General features: G+C 41.3%; 2 protein-coding genes across 2 annotated transcripts; both read left to right on the forward strand.

The window, feature by feature from the left end:
- The first annotated feature begins 1,672 nt into the window (after positions 1-1,672).
- On the forward strand, positions 1,673-10,213 carry thumpd3 (THUMP domain containing 3). The gene is made up of 10 exons (XM_079266493.1): positions 1,673-1,703; positions 2,110-2,450; positions 2,563-2,640; positions 2,715-4,040; positions 4,568-4,698; positions 6,531-6,600; positions 6,878-6,993; positions 7,098-7,202; positions 7,391-7,514; positions 9,642-10,213. The coding sequence occupies exons 2-10, from the start codon at positions 2,205-2,207 to the stop codon at positions 9,831-9,833; spliced, it is 2,388 nt and encodes a 795-aa protein (XP_079122619.1). The 5' UTR covers positions 1,673-1,703; positions 2,110-2,204; the 3' UTR covers positions 9,834-10,213.
- Positions 10,214-10,997: 784 nt separating this feature from the next.
- On the forward strand, positions 10,998-17,960 carry LOC306775227 (prostacyclin synthase-like; the record flags this gene model as incomplete). Its single annotated transcript, XM_079265540.1, has 10 exons — positions 10,998-11,065; positions 11,702-11,825; positions 12,699-12,874; positions 13,451-13,594; positions 14,082-14,209; positions 14,626-14,807; positions 16,586-16,727; positions 16,964-17,145; positions 17,519-17,670; positions 17,810-17,960. The coding sequence occupies 10 exons, from the start codon at positions 10,998-11,000 to the stop codon at positions 17,958-17,960; spliced, it is 1,449 nt and encodes a 482-aa protein (XP_079121666.1).
- Positions 17,961-18,222: the final 262 nt, after the last annotated feature.

Here is an 18,222-nt window from a genome sequence, read left to right on the forward strand (position 1 = left end):
AGCCTCAAACCCTGGAGCTGCATTATTTTATTACTCAGTTTCTTTTCACTGTGAGACACTTTCATAATTATCTTAGCAGAGAATAAGTACAATCATTAGCAATGATAAGTTGCTATTGTGTTTGTAAGATAATTTAGTTAGCAAATGTTGTCTTATACTCTGTGCAACACTGGCCATCTGTTGTGCAGGACTTTTCGTTCCCTGACATGAACACATGCCCACACGTCTCTCAGACTTCACACTTACTAATCAGTTGGAAAGAATAAGCTTGATCTTAAATAAACTGTTAGAAAAACAACAACACATGTTGTTCAACAAGCAAGCGTAGTGTAGAGAGACATGGAACGAGCTTTGATATGGGTTTTTTTCTGTCAAAAGAAGTCCTGCAGACAAGACATTTAAGAATGATACTTTAATCCTGATTAAATGTTTTAAACCTAACTTAACCACAGTGAATTAGAAAACAGGTACAGCAAATATAAAAAGAGCTTCACTTTAGTTTCTCCCAAAGGTGTTTGTAAATAAACAGATAATTATCTCACTAAGCTTGTACTTCCACTGCCCAGAGGTTCAATTACTCACACAAGGAAATGTGACACAGAAGAGAAGACAGTTATTCGTATCACGACTCTCCAAATAAACCGCATTAATCACAAATGATAAGTCTGGAAAGCAGATTATGGGAGACTTTGAAACGACTAAGGTGCCTGGCTTGGCCATGGGCGAGATTTATATTTTTCATTCAAAAAATTAAATAAATCAATGGCAGTGTTTTTGGCTATGCTATCGTAAACCATTAAAAAGCCCCAGATCTAGCAGGCATATTGTTACTATGAGTAACTAGTGTGATATGCCTTTGATTCAACTGAATACTCATTGTTGACAATAATATGTGTTTGATTACATTTTTAAGTTATTTTGAACACGTGTCTAGAAAACTGTTGTATCTCTGTCAACCGAATGTCTATACAATGGATTACAATCACTGGTGAACAACAATCCATAATTACTGACAGAATAAGGACAAATATTTGTATTCATCCATAATTTCCCTATTCCCTCCCACTAAATCTCCTACGGTTGTTTAGTTGTCTTTTGTATTTCTCTTATCCTGTTTACTTCACTCCGTGGTCTCTCTCTTCATGTACTATCTCTCTTATTCTGCTTCTGTATTGTGTGTTGTTTCTGTGTAAGGTGAATGGTTTGGTTCAGTGCTCTCAAACTATGCTCAAAAAATGACATCATGGCGCCCTCTGTCGACTACATGTTGGAAAGCTGTACCCGGAAGTAGTAGCCAGTGAAGATGAATGGAAACGCATGATGAAGATCAAACAAGCTGACGCAAACTACATTTCCTGTTTGGGCCTCTGGCTTTCAAAACAAAACCAACGTTTTTAAGATGTAGAGCAATGATAGTTTTAATAATTTACATTATAATGTAAGCACCATAACCACTGAATGAAGGTCATATAAACAATGGTGACAGTTCAATAATCAATAACTCGAATGTCTAACTTAACTATAGCTGTAAATTGACATTTCATTGTTTTGTTCTTTGTCACGTAATTTCAAAATGTATTTAACAATTTAGATACTGAAAAAATAATAATTAAAATAAGATTTTGTTTTGTAGGATTTCCGCCGGAAGTCTCGGTGTTGTAGCTGCTGAGGGAAAACATATATTGTCGCCTCGTGTTTGACAGGTTGGTCTGACTCCAGTTAGCAAGTTTAACATAATTAACTCTTGTACTATTGTCATCTGCTGCTACAGTTCAACCGGGGGGCGAATCACATACACACGTGCCGTGATGCTCAAAAGAAAAGCCGTATCTGTGGCTAACGTTAGCTTGTTTTATAGTCGTAACAACTTTCTAGCACCCCAAAGCTAACCTTAGCCAGCTAAGTTAACCCCGGTAACATTGCTTCTCCAGCAATAACGTTACAGGTTTATCCACTCTATTTAATTCAACCGTATTATATGCTAACGTATGATTTCTACTGGTACACAATATGTCTTTATAACATGTTGCTCTCTTGCAAATGACTCATGTCTGCAAAATATGCAGTATTAACAGTTTGAATACCCCCTCCCCTCTATTCCCCTCCAAGGTTTACACGTGAGCCTCTGAGCTTGGCACCAGCTGGGTTACATATCCTCAGGTTATACCTCTGAGTCTTGGTGCGGTGCAGTCCACAAATACAGCATGTCCTCCGAGGAAGGTGGGGCTGCAGAGCCAGGCCCTGACACAGTGGGACCATCTACCTCTTCCTCCACCAACAATGATGCTATCACCGGGGACGCCATCACTATCACCATTGGAGCAACTGTGCCTACAGGATTTGAGCTCACTGCTGCAGAAGAGGTCAAGGAGAAAATTGGGGTTGACGCACGAATCAGCAAAGATCGTGGTCGCATCTACTTTCCAATAACCACTGACAAGCTTTTCCAGGTAGGAAACCTAAAATCAAAGCATGCCTTTTTTCTCCAAAGTGTTAAATTTTCCTGGGTGAACATAAAACCTCCGTCTAAAATCTTTGTCTGTCCGTTCTTTGAATCTCGAGGTCCATCTTCTGAAGTCTGTGGACAACCTGTTTGTTGTGGTTGAGGAATATCATCTTTACCCATTCAAAGAATCAAAGGTAACTTAAAGCCAGCATTATTCTGTTATAGCTGATATTTATTGTCAGGGGTAATAAACACTGTGTTTGTGCAGGAGGAGACATTGATGGAGATGATGCAGCTTGCAACCACCCTCCCCTGGACTAATGCCTTAGCGGTTTGGAAACTAAATGGCACCCTAAAAAAGAAGAAAGGCTACCGGAAAGGAGGAAATGGCACCAAAGTAAAATCTAAAAGAGAGGCCACTGATGCAACTGTGGCTGACACTGAGCAGCAAGAGCTACCTCAGGCGGCATCTGCTGCTGAAAGCCAGAAGAAGGCAGAGAGCACGGCGTCTGCTGCTGAAAGCCAGAAGAAGGCAGAGAGCACGGCGTCTGCTGCTGATAGCCAGACGAAAGCAGAGAGCACGGCGTCTGCTGCTGATAGCCAGACGAAAGCAGAGAGCACGGCGTCTGCTGCTGAAAGCCAGAAGAAGGCAGAGAGCACGGCGTCTGCTGCTGATAGCCAGACGAAGGCAGAGAGCACGGCGTCTGCTGCTGAAAGCCAGACGAAGGCAGAGAGCACGCCGTCTGCTGCTGAAAGCCAGACGAAGGCAGAGAGCACGGCGTCTGCTGCTGATAGCCAGACGAAGGCAGAGAGCACGGCGTCTGCTGCTGAAAGCCAGAAGAAGGCAGAGAGCACGGCGTCTGCTGCTGAAAGCCAGAAGAAGGCAGAGAGCACGGCGTCTGCTGCTGAAAGCCAGACGAAGGCAGAGAGCACGCCGTCTGCTGCTGAAAGCCAGACGAAGGCAGAGAGCACGGCGTCTGCTGCTGATAGCCAGACGAAGGCAGAGAGCACGGCGTCTGCTGCTGAAAGCCAGAAGAAGGCAGAGAGCACGGCGTCTGCTGCTGAAAGCCAGAAGAAGGCAGAGAGCACGGCGTCTGCTGCTGAAAGCCAGAAGAAGGCAGAGAGCACGGCGTCTGCTGCTGAAAGCCAGAAGAAGGCAGAGAGCACGGCGTCTGCTGCTGAAAGCCAGAAGAAGGCAGAGAGCACGGCGTCTGCTGCTGATAGCCAGACGAAAGCAGAGAGCACGGCGTCTGCTGCTGATAGCCAGACGAAGGCAGAGAGCACGGCGTCTGCTGCTGATAGCCAGACGAAGGCAGAGAGCACGGCGTCTGCTGCTGAAAGCCAGACGAAGGCAGAGAGCACGGCGTCTGCTGCTGAAAGCCAGACGAAGGCAGAGAGCATGGCTGAGGCGGAGACCAGCGCACAGGACTCGGAAGAGGCAGAACCCGAGGCCAAAGTCACCAAGTTCCGTGTGACGTGCAACAGGGCTGGTGATAAACACAGCTTTACCTCTAACGAGGCAGCCAGAGACTTTGGTGGGGCTGTGCAAGAATTTTTCCAGTGGAAAGCTGACATGACAAAGTTTGACATAGAGGTAGGCATCCTTGTTCAGACTGGCCAAGACAAACCCTGCCTGTGCAGGTGGATTTGCGAGGCATGAGCTAATGTTTAGTTTGAGGAGTAACAAAAGAAAAAACAACAACTCTGAGTAACTTATTCCGAGAACATGAGCTGTTCAAATGTGAAATATGCGTCATTGTATTACCGTATATGATGGAGATGATGTGTACGTTCCTTTTAATTCGTTTTAAATAGCATTTTGTGGCCATCTACATTTTGTAGATGGCCAGATTTTGTGTAACTTGACGACTAAAACTGCAGTTTCAACTCATGTTCAGGTCGATGTTGAAATAATTAGTCAATTCTAAATGTGTTTGCTTTGTGCTTGCACCTTTCAGTTTACTAAATAGACACGAATATTCGGCTGCTAAGAAACGCTTAATCTACATCAAAATAGTTGATTTTTGGACGATTGTTTCAGCTCCATAGAATACATAAATGTATGCGTGGTTACTTTGATTATTGCTTTCTAATCATGCACTGTGTGTTCCTGAACTGTAGGTGCTACTAAACATACACAACGACGAGGTGGTGATCGGCATTGCACTCACAGAGGAGAGCCTTCACAGGAGAAACATCAGTCACTTTGGACCCACCACTCTGCGGTCCACCTTGTGTTATGGCATGCTCAGGTAAGTCTACAACACTGTTCAAGCTCTGTTTCTGAATGTCCCGGGGAGGTAGTAAGGTTCTCGTTTAGCTTTTGTTAATATGTATATCATTTAAATAAGGTATGCAAAAAGAGTTGGTGACAAACATACTGCAAGCTGTACCCGCAGAATCTCACCTCCAGTTACAGCAGATCTCACTGTGTTAGCCTCCTCCCATTCACACAAATAGACACGCATGAAGAAAATGGTGCAAGGCAAGCTAATTTGTATAGCACATTTCAACAACAAGGTAATTCAAAGTGCTTCACATAAAACCATTAAAAGCATCAAAACATAAGGCAAAAGAAAAGGAGATTTAAAAACAATTAAAGAAACTGTGTAAGAAATAAAATTCAGTAGTAAAATGCAGAAATGCAGGAAATTGATTAATATATTAATTGAATGTAGTTCAATTAAAGGCAGCAGCAAACAGAAAGGTCTTCAATCTTGATTTAAATGTGCAAACAGACAAAGGCAAGGGGCACACAAACTACATTCTCATCAGCGGGAAAGTGAAAAATGCTCCACGTCTAATTGATGAGTGAACTCTGTCTTTGAGTACTTATGCAAAGCATAAGTTGGCCAAATGACGTAGAGAATAAATGGATCAATACATTTATACTGTTTCATGTAATATTTTCAAAAGACATTGGTGCAGCTGTGCAACAATCTTTCCATCTGGTGGTAGACATGACTCAGAGCTTGCAGGCTGATCCAACACCATCATACTGGCCAAGAACAACTCTTCTCTGGAGATACAATTGCAAGTCTCGACTTCGTGTTGATTTTAAGGCGTAACAAAATACTGCAGACAATCAACACCACTGCTAAGCAACATGTTTTATAAAGATTAGCACATAAATAAACAGTATGTGGGACGTTAAAGTGCATTCTTTCGTACGCCGAAAACAGACTCGCCCTTGTGGTTCATTTCAGTCCACATTACAAGCGGCTGAGAGGTTGAATGAGAGAGGATAGTTGGCAGAGATCATTGACCGTGTTCAATGCCTTCAATCAGTTCAGGCATCATGGAGGAAGGACATGATGGTTTGTACAAAAATTTGCCCAGATATTTACGAGTCATTACTTTAATAGTCCATGCAGACACACACAGGTGGTGTATTATCTGTTTAAAGTTGAATATGTTCATAGGTCATGCTGCAGCTACTGTTTCTTCAGAGGTACATTCAGTATATGATCCAAAATAAATAGTAATAATTGGTAATTACACAGAAACTTAGTAAAATGAAAACACCTTTTGTGCACATTCCAGATGAGTACAATGAGAGCAAAGAAATACAAATCATATCAATGTAATGCAGTACAAACCAAAGAACTGAATATTTGATGAAATTCAAGCATTTTGCCATTCTGCCATTCTACTTGTTCCATTTTTAATTGGTTCTAATAAAGAGATGAATGCATTAGATACAGATAATGTTGAGGGAGGAAAGGTGCAGTTGGGTTTTAATGTCACCGGGTTGTATTTTTAAGTAATTGAACAATTTTATGAGAGTCGTGTTTAGTGTTTCTGCTGTTGCCAACTGTGTTAGATCTGCTGTCAATGACTATTTCTCACTTTGCAATAAAATTCAGTGAAATCAGTCTTTAAATATTCTAGTGTTAAGACGGCATGAGGGGTGAGTAGGAATGTGTGTGTAATGTAATTCTGCAGTTAATCTAATGATTTAGAGCAGCAGAACTGGTGGATGCTGTATTGACATGTATGAGAATATAAAACGAGTCCATGTGATAATAAAACCTATCATGTTGTACCGGTGATAAACTATTCACACTCTATTGTCTGTTGACAGGCTTTGTAAACCTCAGGCATCAGATATAATACTTGATCCAATGTGCGGGACTGGAGCTATACCATTGGAGGTGAGACTTGCTGTACCTGGGCTCCAATATTCCCTAAAAATATACACTGTGTGTTATTAAACCGCTCTCACATTCTACAGTACAGCGTGATATGCCCAGCACCTCACACTGAGAAACACATCGTTACTGCACCACTGCCACTGATCAAGTCTTCTGATGACCCACATAGAATTAACTTCATGAGCAAACTACAGACTGAAGACTTCAGGTGTCAAATGATCAGAGACTGTACTGATGAATATACACTTTTTCTGTGTATTCTGCTTTTCTTCACCAGGGGGCCATTGAATTTAACAGCTCATTCTACCTCGCCGGTGACAACAATGACATGGCAGTTAACCGCACAGTAAATAACGTATGTCACATCCAGAAACGGAGGGCAGAGAAAGGCAGGTGAGAGGCTGCACATCGCATGAGGAGGTAGTTTTAATATGACATTTTGTGTAGTTGATCGTCACAATGATTTAAAATCCCTTTTTTTGGCTCATTTCAAACAGTGCATCTGGATTGCCCATCGACACGGTGCAGTGGGATCTTTGCAATTTACCCATAAGGACCGGCTCTGTCGACATTGTCATCACTGACATGCCCTTTGGGAAGAGGTACCGTAATAACAGCGGTGTACAGTACATGGCTGATTAAATAGTATGTAGAAATGATGCTGAATAAGTCAATGTTTTCAGTACTTGGGTACTAAGGTCTAAGCTGACTCTAGCATAACCACGGGGCTTTAGCTGTTTGAAAATTGAACTTGAAAATGAGTTCAAATCTTTCCGTTGTCTTCCTGAAGAATGGGCTCAAGGAAGAATAACTGGGACCTGTACCCCTCCTGCCTGAGAGAAATGGCCCGTGTGTGCACTCCAGGCACAGGGAAGGCTGTCCTGTTGACACAGGACAAGAAGTGCTTTACCAAGGTAACCGTGCACTCAAGCAGATGACCGGGTTTCCAGCTAAGACTATGATGAACATTTTTCCAAGTAAATAAGATTGCATTACATGAGAACTTACAAATAAGTCACAGTGCAACAAGTCCTCTCCTGCCAACAACTTCCTGATAATTGTAATCTAAACGGCTGATCGCTTAATCCAAATGTTAATTTGGATGCACGCCTGTTGCATGCAGCAAACTGCCTTATACAAATACAACAACTGCCTTTACCGGTAACCTTTTCATTCATAAAGCAGCACCTAACTCACACCAATAAACAAATAACGACGATAAGTCCTTAAACGACACAGAAATGTGGAAGTGGGTGCATCAACAAAAACTGAGGCAATAAACTTAATATTGTCACTAGTTGCATCGTTTTGGAAACGTGATTACTCCTCGGGAGTCGACAACATGCACCCGTTGTCAGTTTTAATATTTATTTAATATTTACTAATTTACACCGAGGTGGGAACCGGTAGATGGACCTGCTCAGCAGTATGGTACATTGCGCCCTCTGATGCGTGTTCTGTATACAGTAAGACAATACACAATTTAAATACCATGTTCCACCCAAGAACTATTTTGTTTTTATCTCCACCCTTGCATTAGCAACAGTTCTTCTTTCTCCACACCTCAGTGAGCGTGAGATGAAGGCGTGTCAAGAGTACAACTAAATAGTACACTGTGTGTACAAGTATAAAACCTGTTGCCATGAAAGTAATTCTAAGAACAATTCATTGAAACAAAGTTGCTTTTTTGTAAAGTTCCCAGCCAGCAGTGGACATCTTGTAAGCCTCACCAACTGACTGATCACAGTCTCCTTTTGCCAATCTGTACAGTAATCAGTACATTTTTTCTTTTTGATACCAGATCAGAACAGGATATTCTGTGTGTCTATGTGTGTGTGTAGCGATGAATTAAATATGGTTTATTGCATTTACAAACTTCACCAACAGGGCTGGAAATCACCACAATTTAAAATAGATGAAATAGTGTTTGCCAAAATGTGGAACATCCTTTGCCATTAACACGGTAGAAATGAACGGCTTTGAAGTGGAACACACACTGACCAAGTTATTGTGTAATGTTTCATCATTTCTCAGTCGTTAGGATCGGCCAAACCAGGGAGGGAAAACATGCGCTGCTCTTAGCAAGTATAACGTGACAGTGACGTAGAACAAGGATCACTTTTGTTGTTGTTAATTCCTGCAGTTAAACTGTACATTTCTCCCTGATTTACATTTATAGTGAACATGTAAAGTGTCCTGATACACTATTTTCCCAAACTGTTACAAAGAGTTTTCTCATCAAAGCAATCCTGTCCCATCTGTATCAGTGTTTCTCTAACTCTAATGACGCAATGTGCATGAAGACCTCTCTACCGGTCAACAATGTACTGTAAGCACATCTCTTAAGGTAGTTAGAGTTTTTGCTCTGTAACCAGTCATGCCTCATGAGACTGAACATCTGTTCTTTACACCTCATGACACATACCTATAAGGCATTTTAGTAAAGTAAGCTGTCCAGTGTATTATGTCTCACGGCTGTTATCGCCATGCTAGCGGCAATGATGATAAACGGGTCTAACGTTCATCATGCATGACAGAATGTTACAATCAGCTGAGTAAAATGGTAAATCAGATTAACAAAGTGTGCTATGAACATTTTGGACCTACAAATGAGGTCATGGGTCGCAGAAATATCAGTAAATGATGTGTTTACTGTTGGCTTTTGTGGTATATGGGCTTTCCCAGATTTGGTCAAACTCAAATAAAGGATAATATTATATAGTAACGTGGCGTTCTATTGTGAAGTGGAAAGGGCCGGTGTTTCTTCTCCCACGATCCATCAGTTCATCATTTGTAAATGCCAGCGTTTCTTTGTGTTTATGCAGCTCCCCATCAAGTTTAAACATCTTAACGTGTACTCTACTTAAAAGCCTATGTGCAGAATCACTTTACCCTCTCTAAATAATCCCCCCACAGTTTGAAGAATGCAGGTTTAACTAAGTCTGAGTCATGGAAAAATACTTTCACCAGCTGTATTTGTCCAAGCTCAGAGTTCTTGTTTTATGTCTCATTTGCCCTCATGAGATTTATGTCGTCCCCAGGCTATCTCGAGGATGGGAGGACTGTGGAGGAGGCTGCACACTGTTTGGGTGAATGTCGGGGGTTTACATGCTGGAGTGTACCTCCTCAAGCGGACGGGGGCCGTGTTTGGCCAAACTCCGGAGGATATCCATGAATCAAGAGGGACGGTTAATGCTCAGGGGGATGAGAACGGCGTCAAGGAGCTCTCGTAATTCACTTCCTGCGTTTAAGTTCTGAGTTTATATTTGAGGCCGTGTAGGTTCAACATTATTTATATTGTCTTTAATAATTCACTTTTTTTTTTGTTCATTCAGGTTTTCTGGTCAAGCTTGCCAAGCAGTTTTTATGAATCATTTTTTAGTTTTTCTCATTTTGGATTAAAATGTTTAATTAATGTGATGAATGGCTAACGAAAGAGAACAGATATTTTCATGTTCAGCAGCAGTTGCTTAGTTCTCTCTCTGTTTGACTGAGGCAGTTCATTTGTCATATTGCTGTTCAGAAACCGGCTGGAAATTGTTTCACTCCTCAGACCCGCTGCATCCACTTTACAGGAACTGCACGTTGCCATATTGTTCTGATTAATAAAGATTCAAACAAAATGTCAGCTGATGTAAATATTCATCACATCAAACATACATGTTGTCTGACTGATACATTTACAACAAAGAAGGCACAGGAAGCAGGTGAAAGCCTCACAGAATGAGTCCTTCCTTTCTTTAAGGTCGCCCTGCGAGCCAGCACATCTCTAGAGTCTGTGTTTTTCCTTTATTTCTCCATATATGACGTGTTGACCTGAACACAACAGGACGGGACACGTAATGACATCTGATATTGAGCCAAAAGGGAAGTAGAGTCATTGGGAGTGACAGTAACTTGCGGTGTGCGTAAACATTTGCATGCAGGGTTATAACCTACTTCCTTTAGCCTTTCAGTAAACCATTGCCTAACTTTGAACAACTGTTCCCAAACAGGGAGAACACGATTCTAATCAGTTGTTACGACGAATAAATAAAGAAACTCATGAAACTATTAAACGAAGACACAGAAGGTTTTGCGGTGAATATGATGTATTTGAATCGGGTCTTGATAGGAATGAACTATAACATGGGAGAATAATGCCATGTTTTAAATCTGTAAACAGAATTTAGAGCCTATTGTTGATAGTTTGAGCAGGAACAGTTTTTCAAAGTCAGGCAGATATAAGTGCAGATACTTCCCCAACATTTGAATACTAAAAGGATAATGATGCGCAGTCTGCAGCTGTTATGACAGATGACAGAGGCAAAACACTGACGTAATCGTGAGCTCATAAAAGCCATGTGAGAGCTGAAGGGACTTCATTTCCTGCGCAGCGAGGAACGTAAACACACGAGATGATCTGGACCATTTTTCTGCTTGGGCAAGCCGTCCTACTTTATTTTATTCTCACACACAGATCGAGGTGAGCTACTGTTGGATTCACTTGTATTGTTGTGTTGTTCACTGTGTACATGTTGTAAATACTGTAATATTTGCCACAGCAAGGAACGCTGCGTAAATACTCCCTTTGACACCGAATCGGTCGGGCTCTTGTCAATTATTTTCTCGTAATAACTGCTGTCAATGGTGAAGTAAATTCATGGGTGACTTCAAATCCATTTGCGGCTCCGTCTCGCGTGTATCGCTGATAACATTGTGATTTACTGTGTTAGTTTAGCAGGTTCATTCTCCAGTCTGAGGAATGTGGTTACACTACAGCGTTGTGTCTCCTTTGTGAAGCTTTACTGGTTTTTGTTTTCCTTGAAAACAATTACAAATTACAAGAGAAAAAGCTGATTTTTTTTAAACTAGCCTATTGTTGAGTTGACCGTTACCTCTATACCCATAATCTCATAATTAATAATACACACACAGACTGCACTGACTGTGTCCAATGAGATAGAACCACTGTGTTGTTTATTATCCAGGAGTGTTCAGTTGTGTCCCCACCTTTAAAACTGTCATGTCAGTAAAGATAAAGTGCCAAATAAACGAATGAGCATCAAATACACAGTCAGTTTAACTTTTCTTGTTAACTTTTCTGTCATTTCTTTCTTAGATCCAAGAGCGATCCTCCTCTAGATAAAGGAGTCATCCCATGGTTAGGCCATGCACTTGAGTTTGGGAAAGATGCTTTCAAGTTCTTAAACCGAATGAAGCTGAAACACGGTGACATTTTCACAGTGAGTAGAATAAAACCTAAAGATGCTGCACATTCATTGGGCTCCTCTCGATACTTAAATGTTAATTTCTTATGAGAACTTTTGAGGACTTCATATTTGTGTAAAAGTTTAGCTTCAAAGTCCTTAAACTGCTCAGAAAAAAATGGAAATGTACAACTCCCAAATGAAGATAATGTGATCGATCAGCTACTAAATGGACTTGGAGGTCAGATTGTTTTGTCAACAGCTGTTTCCAAAATCAAGAATTTATTTTATGAATAGGATTTTCTGATGAAATATTATTTTCATTATTATTATCAAATGCTTGGTGGTCAGTTTTAATGCAAAGTTTAGAGGAGAAAAGTGAAGGCATGGGCAGTAAATTAGAAAGATCTGACTTTTGCGCTTGTTTTTATCTTGTGAATCTCATCTGGAAGAGTTTAAACGAACCTGGCTGAATATTACTGTCCAATACTTTTTAAAGATTGAAGAACATGTTGATATTCATGTAACAACATGTTACCGATACAGTAACATAATATCAGGATATCATATGATTCTTGACTTGATCCTGAAACTAAATACAAAGTTTGATGTCAGTGATACTATCAAATTATTTCCCAAGAAATGTGATCCCAGGTTTTGTACATATTCATTAAAGAGTAAAAGAATATTGCATTTCAACAGATATCAAGTAAAAGGGGGTGAATATGTTTCGCTTATAAACTGACAACATAGTTAAGATATAAGAGACATAAAAGTAGTGTGGTATAAGACAGTGTAACTGTGTTTACTGCATTTTATAAGACAGTTAAGCACTCAGAAATGCTTGCAGAAAGAGTTATAGCTGTTTATATCTCATACATTGCTCCCTTTGGCACTGATGATGTACAGGTGCGTGTTGCTGGACGTTATGTGACGGTGCTGCTGGATCCGCACTCGTACGACACGGTCATCAATGACTCCGACTCGCTGGACTTCACTCGCTATGCGCAGGCGCTCATGGAGAGGATCTTCAAGCTGCGGCTCCCACATCACCAGCCGGCTAAAGCCAATGCGTTGATGAAGAAGTATGCCCTTATTGGTTTATACTCCAAACTGAAAGCTTGTAGTGTATGTTTTGAATTTCATTTCATGTAAATGTAGAAGTGAAAATAGTTTGTGGAAATCCTCCCAATCGAGTTTCGTGAATACTATGGCTGTGGATATTTGGAAAATACCCTTCGTATTTTAGGAAATCTATTTTTAGGACTCCTTGTTTTGCTATTGCTCAGACACCTGTTTTAATAGAATACTGGCACACACCAAAGAAAGGAGGGGAAACCCAAACACTTGATGCAATCTTTCTTGTTTTAAGGATCAGCGTTTGGGCACACTGCCTTCTTTCGGTTGCATCTGACTTATATGTGTGCAGTTTTCCCCTCTTTTCTTTCCTCATCATGCTACCACTTGACCCACATTTGCTAAAAATAAAACCCAAGTTATATTACCTTAGGTAATGTAAGGCAGCCAAGCCAAGAAGTAGCTTTGATATTGTGTGTCAACACCACCATGTCATCAGTGTGATATGATTTACAGGATTCTACTTCCATCGTACAGCAGTTAACCTATTCTTACTTCTTCACCGCAACGTTGTGTGTCTGCAGGCATTTCTCGGGAATTAATTTTGCCACCCTGAACAGCACCATGAGCAGACACCTGCAGGCCTCGCTGAAAGCTGAGATGACTCAGAACCAGAAAGACTGGAAAGAGGAGGGACTGTTTGACTTTTCTTACAGCTTACTCTTCAAGTACGAATGCCCCCACCCACACACACACACCCACACACACACACACACACACACACACACACTCCTAACTATGTTAAAAGAAGCATTCATGTCAAAAGCTTTCAGATCAACAGTTTACACACCAGTCATTACTCTGTTTGTAAACACAGCGAGGGAAATGTAGGCTGACTCGTTCACACAAATGTTCGAGGTCACCTTTCCGGGCGAACCTTCATGCAGAGCGGATGTGAATCCAAATGTCTGTCATGATATGAAGTGTATCACCAGCAAACAAAGAGAAGAGCGGTTATCTGTAATGTGGAACAGTATATGGGGGCTAATGTTTCCTGTGACATGGTGACATCCAACAGAAGGACATGCTGCACCTTGTGCGGCCCTGTGGAAAAATACCAGTTGAAAGGGGATCGCGTGTGTGCTTTCAAACGGGAAAAACTGTGGGGGCTGGTTATTTTTCCATCAAGGTAAAACAAATCTCCTTTCTCTACAGGGCGGGGTACCTGACGCTGTTTGGAGGAGAACAGAACAACAACGGCACAGACCCCTCGAGTGTCTATGAAGAGTACAAGAAGTTCGATGGTCTCTTAACCAAAATGGCGAGGGGCACACTAAAGCCAGGTAGTGACGCTTAAAACAACTCTCACTGTGAAATGCTTTAAAACTTCTTGTGCCCACTGATATTCTTCATGAGTGGATCAGAGGTTTCAGTCAGGCAGCCTGAAAGCATCGCGACGTATTGAATGACGAAACTGTTCTGTCTGTGCTTGCGGCACTCATTGTTCTTTGTGTGCTGTGTCATTGTTTAGAATTGCATTTGTTCCTCCCATACTTCTCAGGAAAGTCAGCCAATCACAATATTATGCACGCCTCCTCCAGTGCTGCTTGTCATACCTGAAATAATGGTCCTCTCACACCTCTTTTGCACAATGATATCTGTTTATGTATCTGGGCTTTGGATCACATTGAGTTCAACTGGTTATGTTTTGCCTGTGACACACTCGATCACTTATGTGTGATGTTTATCTGCGTGACAGAGGAGAAGAGGACGGCCCAGAGTGTTCGTCAGAGGCTGTGGGAGCTTCTGGCTCCAGCAGGTGTGACTGAGGCCTCGGGGTCCAGCCCTTGGCTTCACGACTACAGGCGGCTCCTGCAGGAGGAGGGGGCCGATGAAGAGACGCAGAAGAAAGCTGTACTGATGCAACTTTGGGCAACGCAGGTGAGTTAGACGCCAGAAGAAGCATTCTTTGTGTGCAAAGCATGAGTTTCAGTTGATGATGACCTCTGTAGATTAGGAAAGTTGTCTGCTTGGATTAACTTTGTGCAACTGAGTGTCTGTGGTGTCCCTAGTGTCGAGAAGTGACCAAGTAGATTTACTCAAGTTGCACCGTTTGAGGTACTTCACATGACTATTTCAATGTTCTGCTACTTTATACTTCTACTCCACTACTTTGCAGAAGGAAAATATTGTACTTTTTACTCCACTACTTTTACATGACAGTTGCAGTTACTGGGTACTTTGCAGATGGAAAAGAGAGCAGAGCAGATGCGTGTTGCAGCTGATGTTAAACGACATTAAAAAGTACTCATAAAAAGCACCTGTAACATCAGGGCTTATCAATACTACGATCTTTAGAAGGGCTTTCGCTGGAGCCAGTGTTTCGTTAGTTTCCGTTCCGGGCTGCTGTAGAAAGATGGCGGTACAAGATGGCGGAAGACCTGCTCCCTACATAGATATAAACGGCTTTTTCTAAGCTAAGGAAAACACAACGATTCTTAGTTTTGGATGAATATACACTGATTAAAACATAGTTATGAATTTTATATTCAATATCTGCCAATAAACACCTCTATATGTGACACACTGTTCCTTTAAGTAAAAGGTCTGAGTAGGCCTTCTTCTGCCACCACTGTGCAGTACTTTTACTCAGCACACGAGTGCGCTGTTCACTTCTGCTCACAGCAGTAATTCTGCCTTTGATTGGGAAAACCACGAAAGGTCTTCAGGAACAAAAGATAGACGATTGTAATGGAGCACAAAGTTTCCATGTGATGGACTTCAAAAGGCGGGATCTTGTCATGACTATTTCTTGCGTCAATAAAAGGGAAATGGCAATTTAAATGATAGTTTTCACTGTCACTGCAGTATTCACACTTTACAGTGTTTCCCCTGAGATCGATTTGAAGTGGTCTTGACTTCTTACTCACACAGTCTCGCCTACAGCCTGCTGGAGGGATTTATTGCATCAAAGGCATTAATCAGACGTTTACATCAACATTTGACTCACGCTGCAGGCTGCTTACTCATCCTTTTTTGCACTTGTCGCCGTTTATTTCCATTTAATTACAAGGTTTGAGTCATAACTTTTCGTTGTCACGGAGTCACTGTTTATATTTCCCTAAAAGTTTAGTAAGAGCATTTAACATGTGTCTTCATGGCATACAGAGCATCTCTTGGACAGTTATTGCGGTAATGACTAACAGTATTGTAATCACAGTCAATATAGTATTATTAAGTTTAAACAGTGAATTATTTGGAAGCTCTCCCACACTCAGGTCTGTGATACATCTGCCAAAAGTTTGGATAATGTCTTCTTCTTGTGACGCATATTTTACAAGTTCTATCATCAGCAATGTCTTTAAAGTAAGCATTCATTACACTTTGTGGTGCATTTGCAGTGACTTAGAGGCAATTCTATGGTAATAGATTCACTGTGTTACATTTCCATAGTGTGCACTATTTAATGTGTCTACTCTTGGCAAACAGCGCCTCAGTTGGCTGTAAAACTAAATAGCTTCATAGCTTGTCCTTCCTTTGGACGCAGAGGGACAGCAGTAACCTTTTATGGAAATATATGCTTTGTTGCAACTCTAACAAGAGATAGATGTGAGCAGTATGGTTGTCTTCTGATGTTCTCATTTGTGCCGTCACTATGCAACGCCAGAGTGAGAGAGACAACCTTATCATTGTCTTCATGAGAGTCTGTTTGTTTTCAGGGTAATGTTGGTCCTGCTGCATTTTGGCTCTTGGGCTACTTATTGACAAATCCTGACGCTCTGGCAGCGGTGAAGAGGGAGTTCAGCGGGATCTCAACGATGGAAACCTCAGAGACCTCATCGCTGGACACACCTGTCTTTGGTGAGGGCTTGATCCCAGCTTTTTTAACAGAGAAACATGTATTGGTAGTACTGTAGGTTGATCTTATTGTCAGTAAGATGAGGTGGAAACTAAAGTTTGCATTCACATTTCAAGAAATCTTGAATATTACACATTATGTGCATATATAGTGTAAACAAATAAGAGAAATATTGCAAATGAGGGCAAAAGCCGCTGCTCTTTTGCTGTTATTAACATTTCTTTCTGCCCCTCTCCAGATAGCGTCTTGGAAGAGACACTTAGACTCACTGCTGCCCCCTTCATTACCAGAGAGGTGGTGCAGGAAAAGTGCCTCCACATGGCTGATGGCCAAGAGTACCTGCTACGGAAAGGAGACAGGGTGTGTTTGTTCCCCTTCAACAGCCCTCAAATGGACCCTGAGATCCACCACGAGCCACAGGTTTGTTTTCCTGTCTTGTTAAAAAAAACTCCCTGTGTTGCCAGTAGTAGTAGTAATAATTGTCCTTGAGACTATTGGAGGCAGACTTAAATTAGCGTAGTTGTTTATGTTAGGTGCAAATGACACCTACACAAAGCTGACCCTGTGTTACCAAGTGAGAGGTCAAACCCAGTGGACCATTGAGGGATTAGCTGAGCACGGGAACAGAAACACGGCTAATAGGCGTGGGAAGGACTTTGCAGTTAGGCTGCATTAAGTAACTCGTGTCCACTCGAGCTGAGACAAACAAACAGACATTAAACGGTTTGATTAAGCTAAGTTTCATGAATGAATTTTGTAATAGCTTGCATCTCTAAATGTGTTTTCTTTCCAGAAATACAAGTACGATCGGTTCCTGAATCAGGATGGATCAGTGAAGAGAGATTTTTATAAAGGAGGGAGGCTGCTGAAATATTACACCATGCCATGGGGCGCAGGGACCAATGGCTGTGTGGGAAAGCAGTTTGCCATCAATACAATCAGACAGTGAGTGTCCTCGGATTAGTGCACCATGTAACTTTACAATCGGTCAAGGCCTCAAAATGTTCTACACTGGAGGAGTTTGTTACCTTTAATTTTGGTTTGAATTTTCAAATTTCATGTTTCATCTGTGTTTACTCTTCAGGTTTGTTTACATGGTGTTGACTCACTATGATTTGGAGTTGCGTGACCCAAATGCTCAAATGCCGGAGGTAAATGCCAGTCGTTATGGATTTGGGATGCTACAGCCGGAGGGGGACTTGCTTGTCCGATACAAACCTAGGAATACAAACTAGGTGTTTAAAAGCAAGCAACTACATTATGCACGTTTCAACACATGCACATTGTTTATATATATATATTTTTATATTCTATATTTATATTATAGTATTATATGTCATTATTTTGTTATTTATCAATAAATGTAAAAAATACATTGTGTATAATATTGTGTGGTCAAATTTTTTGAAGAGTTTTTGGGTAAAAGATTGGTGAGTCCATTACAGTCATATAAACATGTGTGCTGCACCCCACATTAATATTTTGTGAGTCAAAGTA

The sequence above is a fragment of the Melanostigma gelatinosum genome, assembly GCF_949748355.1.
Source record: "Melanostigma gelatinosum genome assembly, chromosome: 3".
NCBI lineage: Eukaryota > Metazoa > Chordata > Actinopteri > Perciformes > Zoarcidae > Melanostigma > Melanostigma gelatinosum.